A 19,134-nucleotide genomic window follows, 5' to 3' on the forward strand; every position below is an offset into this window, starting at 1 on the left:
TGGCACAGTGTCATTTGACATCATATACATATCAGACTTTGTCGGGATCTAGAAAGTGGCTTCACAGCATAACCATCCGTAACATCACACAATCCCTTAAATTACAGCAGATTCTCAATCTTCCCTGTCAAGGTTCAAATGAGAAACTATAGAAAATGACTCCAGTAGTCCGGACCTTGACCAGAGATTCTAAATCCACACCTTCCACTGGGTATTCACCTCCCTTACTACCACTCCTCTTAGATGCGCATATTTAAATAATTGCATTTAGACTTCTGATACTGATTATACATTTTCTTAGTAGCTCTCCTCTGGACTATTTATAATTATTTTGCTTGCCATGACTATTATAGTCTCAAATGAGTAATTGTGACATGATTAGATGATCAAGAGAGTGTCACAACAAGAAATTGAATAATGACACGATGGCACAAACCTAGAGCTTTTTGTTTAACCCCTTCGCTGCGGCGGCTACTCCGCCGCAGCGCTAAGGGGGGGGGGCGGTCGCGCGGCAGTCCCGTGCCTGTGACGGAACCGGTCCATCACGGCTCGCGGGTGAGCTGTGCTTGTGACGGAACGGTTCCGTCACGAACCCGCCCGCCCATTAATTAGTCAGCGCAGGCGCGGAATTCGCGCCGTGCAGGCGCGGCGAGCGGGCTGTGACGGAACCGTTCCGTCACAAGCACAGCTCACCCGTGGCTTGTGACGGAGCGGTTCCGTCACAAGCATGCAACGGGTTAAAGACAATCCTAACCCTCTAGCAGATCCTATTTCTGAGTGAAAATGACTCCTTCAGGTTACCCTGATTTTCCTTTTCTATGGCATGCCAGAGGGCAACATCTTTGCCCAAAGACTTTTCAACTTTCACAGGATCTCTTGGGGTAGATTCATGCTTGACAACACACTTCACTGCAGTTTAGTATGGGATGTGGGTTCTTATATTTAAACCACCAATTGTTTCACTTTTGGACTTAAGATATTTAGGTCGAGCCAACAGACAGAGCTAGCTGCGCGGTTGCAAAACACATATTGTGGGTTTACCAAGAACTTCCAGCCTGCCCACTGTTTACCATTGGTTGGCTTTGTTTTCACTCATGTTTGCAAACGTCTTATTTGATGACTTTTTTATCCCAACTTGTCTATCTTGTGTTTGTTCACTCCCTGAAGCATAGCCTCTTTACCACTTCTTGATTGGCTATCTTCCATCAACTTTTAGGGAAATACTATTTTCTTTTTGCCCAAGCAGTTCATGAGAGTGCATGTTTTTTCCATCTCTCTTTCTCATGCGTTCCTCCCACCTACAAAATACCTCCCTGGCTCTATATGTTTCTGTCTCCCTCATGTTGCAAGCACACACTTGTATCCTTCTCTCCACTAATCTCCCTGGGGCTTATTTACAAGCCCAATCCACCACTGGTGCATCACTTTTACTGACGCACCGGCAGCACAATCGGCTTCCCCATATTTACAAGGGCATGTAACATCACCCTGCATGACTTTTCATGGCCTTATAAATATGTTTCCCTTTCACGTATAACTCTTGACGCATTCCCAGATTTATAACAGTATGTAAACCAGGTAATGAGTCAGAATCCTACGCCTCCCAAGAGGAGGCGTAAAGAGGATCAATGAGGAGAAATACTTTTATTTCTCCTCGTTTTATCCTCTTTCTATGCATGCAGCAGAATGCAGCCAGCATAGAAAGAGGAAACAAATGCCTTTAATGATTGTTTTTGTGCAGGCAAGTGTATCTTTCTGCGCAAAATCGATCATCCCACCAGCGCAGGCACTCATGCAAATGAAGCAAGGGTGTCTGCGGTGGCGCATGGCTGTTGTTTGTGGGCTGGCGCGAAGGACCGTTATGCGCCATATGTCGTAGATACAGCAGATTCCTGCCATTGTATTGTGCCACGTAAGGGAAATTGCATACAGCTTTGTTTCGCGAAGCCACAGCTGGGAATTCAATATTGTTTGCCAGCAGTAACCATCCCCCTAGGCGCATCCAGAGTATGCCTTAGAGAGAGCTTTTAAGATTAAAAAGGAACAGTTCCAAAGACCAGGACTTTGAGGCGCCTCCCTCGGACTGTATCACAAGATTCAGTGTGAGGGGTTATCAAGCTAATATTTTAGAAAAAAACGTACAGAAAGTAAGAAGAATACCCAGAGAGAAACTACTGGCAGAGAAATGTAGAAAAAAGAAAGAACAGGTTAAGGGACAATTCCTGATGGTTACCCCTTACTCCTCTGAAGCCAACCATCTAAGGAAAATGTTGAGAAAGAACTGGCACATTTTAAAAACAGGTGCCATCATTAAGGATGATATACCAACGCAGCCATTCGTGACTTTCAGGAAAGCCAGATCGTTGAGAGACATGCTAGACAAAAGTCACCTAGAAACCATACCTGTAGGAGCAAGTACTTTGAAAGATATGAGGGGTTTTTATCCTTGCGGTAGGTGCAAGGCTTGCACCAACAGCAAGAGTGTTCTAGGTTACAAATTACCAGCCACGAACATGATCAAGTCCATAACAAAGTTCATCACCTGTAGTATTTCCTATGCAGTATATTGCTTGATATGCCCATGTGGGCTGCAATACATAAGAAGTACTATCCACCAACCAAAAATCTGAATTTTGGAGCACTTAAGGGCCATTGACAAGGTAGATACAGCATATCCTGTAGCACGTCACTTCTCTGAATTCCATCAAAAGGGATAGGACCAAGCTCCAATACTATGGCCTGGATTATGTTCCAGTTAGTTCTAGAGGTGGGGACAGGCTGAGAAAACTACGCAGATTAGAGTCTCGATACATAATAGACTTACTGACAAAATCCCCAAGAGGATTCAACAGTGGGGAAGAGTTAGCCGTACATCTGGGATAATGAATGATTAAATGTGTATTTAAATTTGTACTCAATCATGATGGATTTTGTACTTAGTCCTTTGTAGCTGTTTTCAGATCTCGGTTTCTACTGAAATTAATCAAACGTAAGAAAAGTGTACTTGAACATGTGAATACTGATCAAATTAGCATTGACTGTGATATTAAGTGTCTAATGGAAAGTTTGTAGTAGGGACATTAGCCGATACACTGCAAGATTGCAGGCATAACATGACAATTTATTTATGACCAATTCATGGCAATTATGAGAATGTTATCATATCGACTATATGATAATTTCATTAACAATTGGCAATGTTAAATGAACAAAATCATTTGTCATGTCTGCAACTTTGCATTACATATAATAATGTGCAACATTGATTGCTAGGTCGTATTTACCACCTTAAAATGGCGTCCATGATAGCAATAGGGTGCTTGTCCCTTCTCAATTTCCATATCAAAAGCCAATGTTTTTAAACGAGCTTCCTTCGGTGTGTCACGAACACCGAGGAAGGCGCTACGCCGAAACGCGTTTGTTCACTGCCTGCTTAATAACGTTATCGAAGCATCCCTGAGAGTGCAGTAATTCTTTTGAATTGAAGAGTTGGAGCGTATATATATATATATATATATATATATATATATATATATATATATATATATATATATCGAAATCCACAATCCTGCCAGCACGGGGACTCGAACGGACACCAGTACAAAAGCAGGTACAGACCACAATGAAGAGTGCAGAAAGTGTAGTTTATTCCAAAATGGGTAGCAGCATGACGTGTTTCGTCCGGCTAAACCGGACTTGATCACATAATCTACCCAGAGACACAGGTGGTTTAAATATTCTATACAACACAGGTAGCTCGAAATAGAAGAGTCCATTCCTAACAACACCATCTCGATGTTTACTGAAATATCACAATTAAGAACAACTGCAAGAAAACTTTCAATTTGTTGAAAGAAACTCATAAGTTTAGGACGTTGAAAAAACATATGCAAATCATTAGCTGCATACAGCCCGCAGCGACTACAGGTCGTTCCAGTGGTAGAGCTCCACTTGACAACCTTGCTGGGGGTACGGTAAAGATCGTATATGCACATAAAGTGCTGAGATTTCATCATCCCTGTGATTAAGCACCATGAAGCACATTTAACTGAAGACAAAACATCAATACCAGGGAGACCTAATTTAGTAGCCCATTTAAGCTGACATTGTACCATATCGTCTCCACATTCTTGAATCAAACTTGTATAAAGAGGACCTATGTAACTTACTTTTTATTTATTTGTATGGCAGTGGCTAGAGCATGTATTACTAGGGAGTGGATCAATCCAGATCCCCCTTCTTTCTTTACTTGGCATGAAAAATTATTGTTTATGTATAATATTGAGTCTGCCATATAGAAGTTAAAAGGTATCAAAAGAAGAATTCTGGGGGAGAAAATTTGGGCCCCAATTGCCGATTGGATTTAATCAACCTCAAGACTTTTTATGATTTTCTTATGTTCTGTAAGCATCCAAAAAAATCACTTTTTCTTCTGCTGCTGGTTCTTTGTATTGCTGTATTTCCCTGTAATAAAACAATAAAACTTTAAAAAAAAAAACAAAAAAAAAACAACACAGGTAGCTCCACCTATTGACAATCATAGACAAAGAAGACATACTTCATTTGATATTCTCCCTAAGTCTGTTTTTTACTAAAATGTTGTCTAAATATATATTTTAAATTTCTACAACATAATTTCAGTAAACAGAAAAAATATTGCGTTATTTTATAGCAACATTTAAATTCATAATAGTTATAGAGGGCAAGTGCCCTAAATCATCAAATGAAAGTATATACATATGATCAGATTTTAAAACGGTGGATAATTGTGCTTTTTCATATTTAAAAAACCACCCACAAAAAGTGAATAAGTGCTAATAAATAAAGTGTTAAGCATATAGTTGAATGTTAATGAGCAATATTACTAAGAATATAAATAGTAATAGCAGCAGATAAAGTGAAAAGTGCTAGTGCAAATGTGATAAAATCAACTGGTAGTTCTCAATATATTAAATAGCTAAAGGATGTATGTTGTAGATCAAATATCAAGTCCTGGTTAAACAGATTCATAATCATGACATCAAGATGGATTTCATACATATTGGTGTATCAAAATTCAATAATAGTTAGAAAAGTAGTCCTCAACGCATTCCAAAATTTAGGTAAAACCATAAAAAACAGTAAAACCCGAATTTCATAAATAATGCTAAAACATGGTATTAAAAAGCTAGAGTAAAAAAGCTGATTAAATAACCATTGCATATATGAGGAGAGATAAAATACTGGATCATCACACTAACCTTAAATGTAAATACACAATTATATATTATTATCACCGCTAAAATGACAAATTACAGAAAGTTATGAAGATCCTCCCCCATGTTGAGTCCATTTGGAATTTTACTATTGAGCAGCACTATATAGTGGCTTTCCAACTGTCGAAGTCTCTTCTCCCTATCCCCTCCCCTCTTAGATATTGGGACTGCGTCTATAACAAAGTATTTCAAATCGTTCAAATTATTATTGTGCACCAATTTGAAATGATGCGCAACAGGATAGCTTGGGTCGGAGTTGACTATTGCACGAAGATGTTGTAAAATGCGGTTAAAGACTTGTAGCTTAGTACTCCCAATGTATTGGAGACTACAAGTACATTGTAATACGTAAACCGCATAGTCTGTCTTACAAGTGTAAAGGTTGTTAATCTTGCTAATAGTCTCAGAGAACGCTGGTTTAAACTCTGTAGTGTTAACTCCGAATTTGCATGCTCTGCAGGAGCTGCATTTGAAGAAGCCAGATCTATTGGATAACCAATTAGTTTTAGTAGTGACTTCGGGGCTGGATTTAACTAACACATCCCTCATAGAGGGGGCTCTACAGAAGGTTATAGATGGATATGTTTCCAACAAGGGAGCTAAAGTAATATCGGTCATGAGGATTGGCCAGTTGGAATGGACAATTTGTTTGATTTTTCGTTCCTGGCAGTTATAGGTGGTGATGAGTCTAATTTTGGACTTATCAGTATCCTTTGCTCCGGTTTCCTCCAAAGATGCGGAAGGAACCGATATCCCCAAAGGGACAGTTGGGTTTTTAGTCATCACCAACTTCAAAGATTTAGTGAGCTCTTTTCTGTCATAACCCCTAACTAAAAACCTTTGAAAAGATTCCTCAAGACATTGATTATTGGTCACCACTAGATTCAATTTCTTTAATTCCTCAATCAACTAAAAATGTCAATAGCGTCCCTCGGCATAACGGGGACAAACTAGGATCGAGGACAAAAAGGACTGTTTGCACCAACGCCACTTGAGATGCCCACGGATTGAAGTGTAGATTGTGTGTTACCCACTACCTCATCCTCTTCTGTCGTAAGGAGGGAGTGAGCAACTTTAAGTGACGTGGCATCAGAAATAGTGAAAGTCCTACTTGGTTGAGAGCCTTGTAGAATTCTATGTGCTTGAGCACTTTTTTTATTCAAGGTATGAAACTTCAAAAGTTTGAGTTTTCTGATAAACTTGAAAACATCAATCCTTGATTGCACATATTTAAAACTATTTTTCGGACAAAAAGAGAGGCCCAAGGACAAAAGTTGAACTTCCGCTTTGTTTAGATCCAGGTCCGTTATATTCATCACTGTGTTCTCAGTATTTTCTTTTTCTTTTACGTTTTCAATTTTATTTATTTTTTTGTTAGTTTTGTCTTGTATATCGTTTTTGTGTTGTTGTTGTTGTTGTTCATCCGATATCCCGACCATAGTTGATACATCCATATTAGTGGTGGGTGGGAGATCACTGATATTTATATAATTCACTGTGGATTCCCCTTTCCCCTTCTCCTTCTCGTGAAGCCGCCTACATTTCCTCCTCTTTTTGCGGCATTGATTCCTCCTGTGGCGCTTTTCACTTGCTGTTGTTGATATATATATATATATATATATATATATCTTTAAATTATGTAGATTAGAAGTTAAGAATAGTAAAACTATGCTTACCTATTTGCACTTACCTTCTCAATATTTTGGTCCTTGATATTTTAACACAATATTCTGTCCACAGAATATTTTTGTTTCCAATATTCAGTCAGTAATCGTTTCCCTCATGTGGTTCTTGTTCCCTTCCCTTTCACCTCCCATTGCTTCCCCCCCAACCGCTCCTCCATAGCTCACCAGACCAATGTATGGTTTTCTAAAAAGAAAATGCTTTTGGCGGAAACCGGTCCTAGGATGCTTGTTTCCGGTCCACGGAGGACCTGGCTTGGCAGTTCGGGCTGGACTGTTCCCATGAAGCACAGGGTCAAGACTGATTTACATATGGCCAGGTCTAAACTGGTGTGGCATGGTGAGCAAAAGAATGATGGATTTAACCCAGATCTCTTGACTGGGGATGAATGTTTAGATTTGTTCTGCATTCCGGTCCATCAATTGTGTGTTTTTGGCTTTGGCAGGGACCAGGCAGCAAACTGCTGCAGGCCAGTCTACCTTAAAAAAAGCTATTTTGTGCAACTTACATATTTTTTTCTGATCTATTTTGATAAATAAAAAAAAAGGGGGAGTGCCACATGCCTAAACAAGGAAGCTCTTGCTGTGGCCAAGTCATTGTGCCCCTTTTTAAAAAGTAAACTTTTGGCAAGGCTGCAGCATCTTGCTAATATTGTGCAGCATCACCAAGAAGGCACTGTTAAGCCCAATTGCTCTCAAAGGAGAGCTCTGTTGGCCCTGCCAATGCCTAACTCTACGGTGGCTTGAGACATCCAGTGGAGTCCACAGTAAAACTAATTTTAAGCTGAAAACTCCAACCCCACCTTTTAGTATAAGGTCAGTTCCTGGGACAGTTGGGGGTCATTGGATCTACGAGGTTCATGTGGTATGGCAATATGCATGAACATGTGAAGCAAAGTTATTACTCAAACAGGACGTTTCTTCAGTGTAAAAGACTAATATTTATTTATCAGCATTCTTTCTACGTACGAGAACAAAGGGGTTTCAGAGTACTTTAGAAGAAAACAAAATTACCAGAAACACTTAACTGATATCAGCAAAAAGACAACAACTTTTCAGACTATAACCTTAATGAACTAATAGTTTCATTACCTTAACAATACATCGCATATTGATGGTCATAGTGAATGTAAAAAATTGAGTTATTCACTGAGGAGGGTAGAAGCTCCACTCAGGCAGCAACCCAAATCCTTGTCAGGATGAATCCCAAAAGCCACCAAATTAACCTGTAAATGTAAATGTGTGTGTCTTGTAAAGCGCACTGCTACCGGAGGCATCCTGGCGCTATAGACCGCTGGGGAACCCGTCCTGGCTCTCCCTGTGAGATGTTCCCTCCTGGGTATCTCCAAGGTGAAAACAGTCATCCCCGGCGTTTGTGGGGGGCCGTTGTGGAGATGAGGCAAGCTAATGCCCAGAGTTGCCGAGTGTGATCCGAGAATTAACGAGTCCGCTGACCCTGGTTCACGACCCTGCCGCTTTGGGGATTGAACCCTGGTCCCGGGCCGTCCTTTGCTTCCCGGTCTGCTGCCTCTAACCAGTGAGCCACACCACTCCTGTGCTTAAACCTGTTGTAGTTTGGCACAAAGGTTTAACTAAGAAGATAATGTGTAAAGTGTTTATGCAGCACACAGACAGTAGTAATGTGAAAACACAACAAAATAAAAACCAAAACCAATTTAGATCAACAGAGCGCATTTTAATAAATAACATGATACCGGGATGACTAAAATCCAGTCCGTAGAACTGGATATATTACGTTTTAAAGTTTCTAGTGAAAATAGATGCTAGAAAATGAATCCTGCATCCTTAAATTAGAGATGGGGGGAACATATAGGATCGGATTCCAGATGGGCAGTTGCTGCTCTCAAAGGCAGATACACATTAGGAAATCTGGTGTGATGGTTTGCTTTAAAAAAATGTGGAATCACATGCAACAAAAATAAAACAAAATAATTTAAGAAAACATGCCACCACCTAAACTGAAGTTAGTATGTAAACCTGAAAAAAGTATAGAACCATTGCATCGATTTTAATAGAATAGTGCAGGTGCTTCTTATGGAGCATGTGTACTTACAACTGTTATAGAAGAAATGTTTAGTTTTAATGCACATCACAGCCAAACCAGTAGCAGCCGCTACTAAGCGCGGGTGGTGAGGCGGGGAGGGAATGACGGGGAGTGGGAGAGTGGACCAGGCGAATACAACAAATAAAATTAAACAGACTTACCTGGGTGCTGCTAGGTGCTGCCGCCTCTGCTCCGTCTCCTCTGCGCCGCAGCAGGAAGTTCCCAGCCTTCTAGAATCCCCTATTCAATCAAAATGCTGCCTCAAGCAACATTGTGATAGGTCTGAGTGCCGTGGATCGCTGCTCAGTCAGGGGCCTGAGGCTTTGCATGCTCCTTACCAGTCTGTGTAATGCAGACTGGTGGGGAAGATGCAAAGTGCGCATGACGGTTTGACCGGCCCTCTTGGGCCGGCCAAACCGTCATGCCCACTTTAGAGTGTGCTCTATGCTCCTCCCCCTGCCCCCTGCACTGGCCAGTCTGGCCCATCCGCCCCGCACTTGAGCAGGAGGGAATACTAAAATGATAATAACGTTAGATATGATTGTTTTAGTTTCCCTTTATTCACTGCACGCAGAGCAGTGGGGCGACGCTCCTCTGCCTTACACATGATTCCTATTGTGCAGAGACAATGTTCTACTACTTGGGAATTACAGTAACCTGAATCATAGTTTAAGTGCCCAACGATGACTATTAAAATAAACAGATATTGGCAAAGCCAATAGGTTTGGACTTGGCAAGAATGTTAATATTTTTTACATTTTTTCCAAGCAAGAGCAATAGAAAATAAAAAGATGAATATACAAAAGAAGTAAGAATGGTACCATCTAGAAATGGCAGAAAATAGTACCTCGCAGTGCTGCACCCAATAACTTGGCCCACCAACCATGACAGTATGGGCACTATTTGTTTGTAAAAGGATGTGCACACGTGATCAAGCTAAATACCGACACTCAAAGTGGAATACAGACAATGGCTGCTGCACATTGTATCATACAGCCTGGGGCAGTGCTTTAATAGGAAATAGATAAGTGGAAGTACTCACTAGTTAGAGTATCTGTTTGCTTTTGAGAAGTGTGGATACTCTGTTATTAATTGAATTTCAGCACTGCTGGAAAGTGCAGGTGATGGAGGGATGCATCATGTTGTGCACAAAGGTGTGGAGGCAGTTGTAATGGACCAAGTGGTAGAGGGAGTCCTGATGTTTACGAAAGAGATTAGGGATTGACAGTGAAGCGTTGATCTTAGTATGTGTACACTCACTTTGAAATAAAAGTGACATTGACAGGGGAAGGAAGCTACTGCTGGCATGTGGTGGTATGTAAGAAAGGGGGGTATAGTCAAGCACAATGCAGAGCTCTTTTCTGGCATGCAAAGGCAGATATGCAGTGCCAAAGTAAACACCCTACTTAATATACTCCATAGTTTATACGTTTAGTGTTTTTTTTGGCTTGCTGTGTGTGCAGTGTTGTTACGAGGCTTTTCTTTTTTTCCACTGAGTTATATATAGCGCAAACTTGAACCGATACCTGGTATCAGAGCGCTTAACATAGCACCAGTTGTGTTACTTGAGGACACATTCATTTTTGTTAGACACGGGGAGATTAAGTGATTTGCCCAGAATCACAGGATGTTCAGCGTCATTGCCAAGACTCGAAACCGGTTCCTCAGATTGGAGGTCGACCGCCCTAGTCGTTAGGCCAACTCCTCGCCCCAGCTTTTCTTTCGTCTGTTTGAGCTGGGCTGGATTGCCCTGTCGGGCAATTAGGCAGTGCCTGATGGGCTGGTCTCACAAATCAATACATGTGCCAGGTTTTTAGCAGTTTGTGGGCCTGTTTTATGGTCAGGTGGGACAATATTTACAATTGATTTCTCTGATATTAAAACAAACATTGCCTGCAGAAACACAAATACATGCTCCATCCATATCTAGCATGATACTTATACAACGTGCCTTTACGAGTTCAAAACTAGTCTGATTTGTAAATGTGGGCCACTTTTTACCAACCGAGGCCCATATTAATGAAAGGGATCACATTATCTGTTTGCGCCACAACGTAACTTTAAGCAGGTGCGCCGGATGCAAACAGGGAAAGTGCGTGCTATTATGTAGAATGCTCAGCCATAAGTGCAGCGCATTCCGCTTCATCTTTCTCTGTACCCGCGGCAAACTGCCTGCACTTTTAAAAGGGATTAGAGATCCCATTGCGGAAAGGTGTAGTGAGTGACTACTCCCGCCTGCAGGGAGCTGCCTGGGGGGTCCATGGGACTCCCTTTCATCCATTGACAAGGCTGCCCTCAGGGGGCACACTTTCAGTGTGCCTCCTAATGGTATGTTTACCTCTGTGCCCACGTCGGTAATACAGCTGAGCACAGAAGCAAAGTGATTCTCTCAATTGCATAGGACCCTACCCCCATGCAAATTAGGGATCAACCTCTCTCACTAGCGCTGGCGCTACATGTGCACCAGTGCTATCTGTAATATAGAAGGGGCTGCACAAGTGCGGCCTTTCTTTAATGCCAAAGTATCCCAGGGGCATGCAAAGTGGGCGCAGACGCCTGTTGTGCCCCAGGGGCACTTGCTGTAATATGGCCCCTGGTTCTGTAACGGGGGCCACTATTATTGCAGTGCCTGTGCCTACTTTCTATTCAAGTCAAACCCTGCTTTTGAGTCTGGTGATCCTCTGGTCTAGGTTGGTGCCTGTGGCAGCGCTCCCTACAGGCTGTTTCTTGGCACCTACTATTTTAGTTGTCATTTCTCCTCAGCTGACAGCACGGACCTACTCTGTGCGTTTGTGAGCTTGACCCTGGTTTTTGTGTAAGCGGGAATTCCTATTGTATTTCAGCTTCAGGTGACTCGGATGTGAGCAGAGTGGGAGAGAGGCAGTGTGGGGGTGATATGAACGTGTCTGTATAAGGGGGCGTAAGTGTATTATGGTTTCTGACTTTGCCCAGATGTATTTTTTAGAGTAACTGCGGTGTTGGATGGGTGTATCTTAGAGACAGAGGTTATGTGTAAAAACTAGCAGAGCTGTGTGCGGCTTCGTCTTGTATGTTTGTGAGAGGCATGTTGGTGTTTTTGCTGTGACACTCGGTAGGTGTATTTGGGACGGCAAGGGGAGTGCTGGCCTGAGTGAACGGATGAGAGGGGACACTTCACACTTAGTGTGATTGTGATGAGGGAGCGCTGTCCCAGTGATTGTTTTTCATGTGGGTCAGTTTTGTCCTGTTGGTTTAATGTGTGCACATGGAAGTTTTATGTTTAAGAGATCTGTGGTTTGTGTGAGTTTGTCAGTTTGTGTGCGGTTGTGTTGTTTTGTTTACTGTGTCCCCCCACACTGTGCCCCCTTGCTCTACAGCCACCACTATCAATTTTCACCCGCCGCCACTGCCTAAGAAAGTTCTTTACTCAGCGCACGATCCAGAAAGCTTTTCTGGTGACTACATGCGAGTTATTACAGGTGAAATTCAGTAGTATGTCAGGTGTACTACAGGAGTCACAGCTATATACTTGTGAATTAGGTCAGCAAAGTTGAATAAAAACCTAGTTTGCAAATTGTTTTAGACCAAGCAAGGTAAATGCAAAGGGAATTATAGAGAGTTGAAAGCAAGCTTAAAGTTTAAAGTGATGCAGTATTGTTGGGTAAAGTGCACAAACCGAAATGCAGCAGACAATGTTGGTGTAACCAGGAGCTTTATAAATGGGATTATCCATTTTATAATGTGAAATGCACTTTGGAGGGTACAGCATTGGTTACTGCCTGGTGACAAAGACACTGTAAGGCCTGCAGGAAATCACCACAATGGAAAAGAAAGCACCACAATATCAAGGTGTACATGCCTGCCGAGGTACCTGGAACCGTGTCCCAGAAATAAAGCAAAACAGGCAAGCATGGCTACATGACTTGGCAGAAACAAAACTGTTCTGCATTGCAGCAGCTGGAAGAGGAGAGCCTGTGTGTGGAGGGGTGTGCAGTTCCCTGGTTAACATGCTCTATACAAACACTCATCTTTGCTTGTAGTAATACGCGCTGGCCTGACGCCAGCCTTTAGTGTCTTCGTGTTGATTAAACTTTAAGTTTAATTTTAGCTGCTGCTATATATAGTGCTTGTGGAGAATAGAAAATCAACAAGAGGGACTGAGGCAGCTGACGGGTGGGGGCCTCCAGGGAAAGGAGTGTATAACAGGGCCGGACTGGGAACCTAGAGCACCCCCCCACCCCCCAACCCGGATAGGGGGAGCAGGGGTGCAGGAGTGAAGCACTGCTGCTTTTGTTACTGGGGGCGATATTGCAGCACCGCTGCAAAACCGGAGCTGCAATATCAGCCCCCAGTAACAAACAAGCATTAGCAATGCAACAAGTCTCGCATTACTGAAGGTTTGAGCTATTGTTATTGCTAATAATAACGCAACACCAATAGCTCAAACTTTTCAGTAATGTGAGACCTTTTGCATTGCAAATGCTTGTTTCTTTTGTTGAAAAAAACACAGAATGCCATTCTTTGACATAATTACACTTTTGCCCACTTTCTATGTGTGCTGTCCAATGCGGCACACGACCAAAGTTTGAAAAGTTTGAGACATTTAAACAATGCTCCAAACTTGCTCCTGCCTAAAGGAGCTGTCATTTCTTGCGAGACCTACTGCATTGCGATTTTTGTTGCATTAACACTGCGCATGGCAAATACCGATACCAGCTGAGCTATATTTAAGGAGTCTTAGTGACGCGCGTGGGAAGAGGGCATAATGTGGTAATACAGAGTATTTCTTGCCCACTCCACAGTTTTGAGGTGAGACATTTAAGAATGAAGCAAATGTCCCGGCGCAGATCATGCAAAGTGAACATGATGTAGGGAAATACGCACATGGTGCTTAACAAGGCTCTAGGAATCTTGATGTATGCACACATACCTGTTTGTGTGCGGTTTCACTACTGTGCCCCAGACACACACCCAGTGGTCCTGGTGAAGGTGTCAGGATCGACACAAAGGTGTCGGATCTTGCTCTGCCAAGCATGGTCATTCTTTGGGCGACCGACCCATGGCTGGCTGTGTATTAAATCACTGCAGGCAGCCCCATCCCCTATTAACATGGAGGCCTGCACAACGGTGGAGTAAACTCTGCTATCCCACCCTTTGTTCCCTCAGCTGAAGTCGACGAACCCAAAAGAAACCAGACTCTCAGCTGATGGGTGCTGTGCTTGAAGAAGGAGAGCACAGTGTGACTAGACGTCCGCAAGATTGCACAAAGCAGCGGACAGTCTGGAGATGACGGGTGTCAGTACATGGCTTATGTACAGGCGCAAGGCAGTCGATAAGTGACATGCAGAAGATAAAGCGACTGGGGCTCCTTATTTAAAAGTGTAAGCGTGTCGTGTTGTGTAGACGTGAAGTGCTATTTACACAAGATAGCCGCATAAAGCTGCTGGACGGGTTAAATCGGGATTAGTGAGGGGTGGGCGGTATTGCTGCGGGAGGCGTGAGGGAGTTAGAGGTTATCTGTAAAACATATTTTACTTTAAAAGATAAAATTTAAAAAAACTCTAGCTAATGGCAAATTAATCTCCTGCCCCAGTTCCACTAATTAAAATTAAACAACCCCAAAAAAGGCATACAGCCCCGTTCGCTTTGGTGATAAACAAACGTCTGTTTAGCGACAGTAAGGAAGTGACAGCTAGAGAAAACAAGTAAGGGGCAGAAAGAATTGGGTTGCAGACATCAAAAGATAGGAACACAAGAGGAGTCTTCAAGTGACGAGCTGCTTAGAAAGTGAAAGCGCGCATGGCCGCGCTGAATGTTGCAGGAATGCATGTCGTACCTGCAGTAGGAGAAACTCATTAAAGAAAGTAGAGCTTACAGACTGAATAAGACATACGGTGTAACAACAGAAGTAAAAGGACCAGTAGCCATGGGTGGTTATAAATGAAGACAGGGCCATTCTAAGGAGGGACTAACAAGCTGATTACTTAATCAGAAGCCAGCATTTACGAAGGACAAAGACACAAGCCAATGAAAAATATGGGCGGAGCGATGGGGGAGCTTCAAGTCCTTACACTAGCACTGCATGCCTCGCAGAGCAGCGCATGTGCGCTGACTCTAGGCTCAACGTAAAAAACGTCCCTCACAGCTACAAAACTGGCCTCCACCCTTCCTGCTTCCTGGGAAAACGCATAACGCCTGCTACGACCAGTCTGGCCCTGGTGTGTAAGCTCAGCCGAGACTAGGATCACTTTACTCTCCATTTAATACCAACGTTGGAGGTGCGAGTGAGGAGCCATGGTGGGTGGTTTTCAAAGCAAAGCAGAAGGGTTCAGGGTAACGAACCTTTTCTTGAAAAGAAGGAGGAGGTGTCAGAGAAAGGAAAGGTAAAATAAAAAAGAAAGTTGAAAAAGGCTAAAGTAATAATTAACAAAAAAGCATACATTGACCTTATAATTTTTTTGGAGTCGTTTTGAAGCTGTTGAAAAATGGCATCACTCATATTGGGGGGTGGGGCAATCACTGAAGTGGGCTGACCCACTGCCTCATGCTATATGCTTTAGTAGGCAAATGCAAAATGTGAATGACAGGACAATAGTCCAATGGGTGAAGGTGGTTTACCGAAAGCTCTTGTAATTATTATTTTTTCAGACTTTTTTTGAAAAACAAAAGGTCTTGGTTAACGCCAGACCTAAAACAGATGAAGAATGGAATGAAAACAGCATTGGCAAAGGAAAATGTTGGCTCACCTGTCCTGGCAGGTGAACATGAATGTGCTTCGGGCAAAATATCACTACACACAGTACAAGAGAGCCAATGGTTATTATGGGATGACCTATTGTCCTATTGACTTATTTACTGCAGAAGTCAAATGCAACCGAAAGTTAAACTGAGGGCTGACCCAAATCCCCTCTCAACGTACATATGTATGTATTTTTTTATGATTTGTTTTTATGAAATAAGGCTGGCTACACAGTTAAAGCTGCCACGAGGCCAAGTTTCTAGTGGATTTCGGATCCTCAAGTTTGCATGTAAATCTGACAAATTTGGGGGGAAAATAAATATCTTATTTTTTTTGCCTAATATAAAAAAAATAAGCAACAAAAATTAACAGTGCAACTAAGAAAGGAAAATACCAGGGATTGCTAAGCCGATGCCAAAAGCCTGCAGTGCATGGCCAAAAGCTGTAAACATCTGGTTCAAGTGTATGGGGAAGTGTGGCTCCAGTGGAGGGTGACGGAAAGGGCTGAGAGTAGTGGGGGAGGGGTGCATCGTGTTGTGCACAATGAGGTGGTGGAAGTTGTGATTTAAAGAGTGTTTGATGGAGTCATGGTGTGTATGAAACAGACTGAGGATGAAGAGGGAGGAGTGGATCCTAGGATTTGTACATTCACATTGTTAAAATAAGTGACACTGACAAAGGAAAGCAGATTTTACTAGCTTGCAGTGGCAGCAGGGCCAGGCTGGGAATGCTAACCAGCCCTGGCAATTAAGTCGGAGCGGTCCCAGGGCAGGTGGGGGGCTGCTGTTGATGAACACTACTGCTGCTTTTAGTGCAGGGGGCCGATATTGCAAAACTTCTGCAAAACAGGCCCCCTGTATTAAAATTGTACCCACCGGTCCAAAATTGGCCTCCACATTTCTGGACCACCGGGAAAAAGCCTGCTGCCTGCTAAGGCCAGACCAGCCCTAAAGTGGCAGTGCTCCCAGAGCCCATTAGCATGCCTGAAGGCCACGTGCAGCTAGTTCTGCACTCAGAAATTTTGTTATGCACTACCAAAGGTGGTAACCAACAGCTGGTTTGATGTCATGACTGCTAGTGGGAGGCCTACACCCAGGCCCCGCTACAAATGGCTGAACAAAAACACACCTGTTACACAGCACAGCATACAATGCTCGTGATTTCACAATAGGTAAGCCATTACATTCATAGCAATATAAACAAGAGATTAGTTTACATTAAAACATCTCTAAAGCACAGCAGAAAATGACATCAAGATGCGAGGGGGTTTTGTAGGTCACACATTGTTATGCAGCACATAAAAACAAAAATACATTTCAGAGTATTTAGATCCTAGGTTAGTATAATCTGAAGAGATGTCATTTTTAAAGTGCTTTGTGAAAATGAAGACTAGGGTTAGGGTTCTTAAACCAGGAGGAAGAGAGGGTCGCACCTGTGCTCGTGCTGGTACAGTTCTGAATTTAGGAGTGCCCAGAATTAAGATTTTGTGATATGTTAGCCCCTTTATCCAACATAGTTAGAGAGAAGATTCCAAAAGATAGGGCTGGGTATTTTCATGGATGGCCTTGTGGCATGAACACCAGAATTTCTATTGGATTCTTGTTACCTGAGGAGCCAGTGGAGATAAAAAATTATTCGGATAATGTGGTTTAATTTGCTTGCAGAGTGAACTAACCTGGCTGCTGAGTGGAGCTAGAGGAGTTTGATGGGTTACTGACACTTAGATATTTCCGAAATCAAGTCTGGAAATGACAAGGGCATAGCTGCCAAAGTTTCAGATTGCCTATGTGTGACATTTTCATAATTTCAATGTAGTTATGAATGATATTCAACTATGAGTCACACTTTCTCGAGAGCAAAATCAAGCATTGAAGATGAGGGAAACATAAATATCAGCAATTACACCTATCTGAGCAGCGGGAAACTGTAAGAAGATCTTGAAACTGCTGCAAAGCACTTGAAATGGAGGGGGACTAAGCTAGTGCCCTTGTCATACAGAAAAACTAATGTGTAACTGTGATATTGAAACGGATTTGTTTGCGGCAGTGGAGATTTTTAAATCCCGGCTGTTTTAATTGTCAACGACATGACGACCTGTGGATTGCGTACTCGTATGATCTGTTGGGGTGGCACATTGCTATTTAAGGTTTATTTTTAACGATCTATGACATGCTGATATCGTGAATGTGTGTTTGCCTCAATACACCGTGGTTGCACTTCATTATCAAAGGCATCACTTACTGAAAGGTGTGAGCCACGTTGGACTTTGAACAGTGTCAGGTGTACGTCTAAATCTTTGCATTTGAGTCGTACTAGGAATCTGTCAACCTGAATAAATCACTGAATGGGTGGTTGAAGACCGGGAGTTTTGAAGCCCCGCTTTTTAAGAATATCACAAGCCCGAATGAGATAATGCAAGCGCTGTGATCATTACACATTTTAAAGCCTGAAGAAAGTGGTTGGACCTTCAAGACCACCGAAACGCGTCGCTCCTTGGTCCCTTTTTAACAAGATACATTGCTTTTTCTTTTTGAAGGCACTAATGCTTGTGATAATTTGTCTCATTAAGCTTTTAATTGTGTAAGAATATTGACTTGTCACACACTTTTCTGTTTTTTTAATTTCAAAATTTTTATTTTTATTGTGATTTTTAATGTTGTTATGAACTTTTAATGTACTAATAAATGAAACACTTACTACATTTTTGATCAACTGGCAAATCTTGGAAATTCCCATTTAGAGAGCAAGTGTTTCTTAGCTGTGATTTGGGGTACGTGGACTGGAATCAGGAGTGTTGTGGTGGATGCAGAAATTCCCAAAGGGATCTATTTTTTAAGACATTGAGTCTAATGGTGTCCTGTCCCTTTGGCAGAGTAAGACCCCTCTCTGCTTTGTTGATAGATAATAACTGTGATATTAAACAGTAAACATGTCTTTCAGAGGAAGTACTTTATTAAAGTTTTTTGCATATATGCAAACATACACAGAGTTAAAAACAGCTACCAAGTTTTAAGTCTGCTCATGTGTGACAGTTTCATGGTTTCAGTGTACTTGACACTTTCTTGTGAAAAATCCAAGCAATAGGTGAACAGAAATATGAGCAATTATACCCTTTTGAGCAATGAGAAGTTCTAAGAAACTGATGCAAAATACCTGAAATGCAAAGTCACTAACCCACTTCCCCGTTCTAAGATGGTCCTACTATACAGTAATTGTGTCACGATGATATTAAACAATGAGCATCAAACACCAAAATAGTTACAGAGTATTTTGTCCTTTAAGTGGTAATATACTCGGGCATCACCACTACTGCACTTCAGTGCTCTGCTGGAGTCTCACCTGTGCCACCTGAAGTCCTCCTCACTGCATTGGCAGGCGAATCAGGAATTGCCTTTGGCTAGGTTCTCAAACAGC

At 42.2% G+C, this 19,134-nt stretch overlaps 1 protein-coding gene across 3 annotated transcripts in view; it reads right to left on the minus strand.

The window, feature by feature from the left end:
* The window catches only part of IL13RA1 (interleukin 13 receptor subunit alpha 1), a 246,991-nt gene that overhangs the window by 68,069 nt on the left and 159,788 nt on the right, over window positions 1-19,134 (minus strand). Inside the window, exon 8 of one of the 3 annotated variants that reach the window (XM_086918716.1) lies at window positions 3,626-4,464. The exons of the other annotated variants lie outside the window; for them this stretch is intronic. Coding sequence (XP_086774842.1) covers window positions 4,384-4,464 — 81 coding nt within the window. The 3' untranslated portion in view covers window positions 3,626-4,383. Of the gene's footprint in view, window positions 1-3,625; window positions 4,465-19,134 lie in introns of those variants that run through there. 3 annotated transcript variants of the gene reach the window in all.

The sequence above is a fragment of the Lissotriton vulgaris genome, chromosome 4_1 (genome assembly GCF_964263255.1).
Source record: "Lissotriton vulgaris chromosome 4_1, aLisVul1.2, whole genome shotgun sequence".
Classification (NCBI taxonomy): Eukaryota; Metazoa; Chordata; class Amphibia; order Caudata; family Salamandridae; genus Lissotriton; species Lissotriton vulgaris.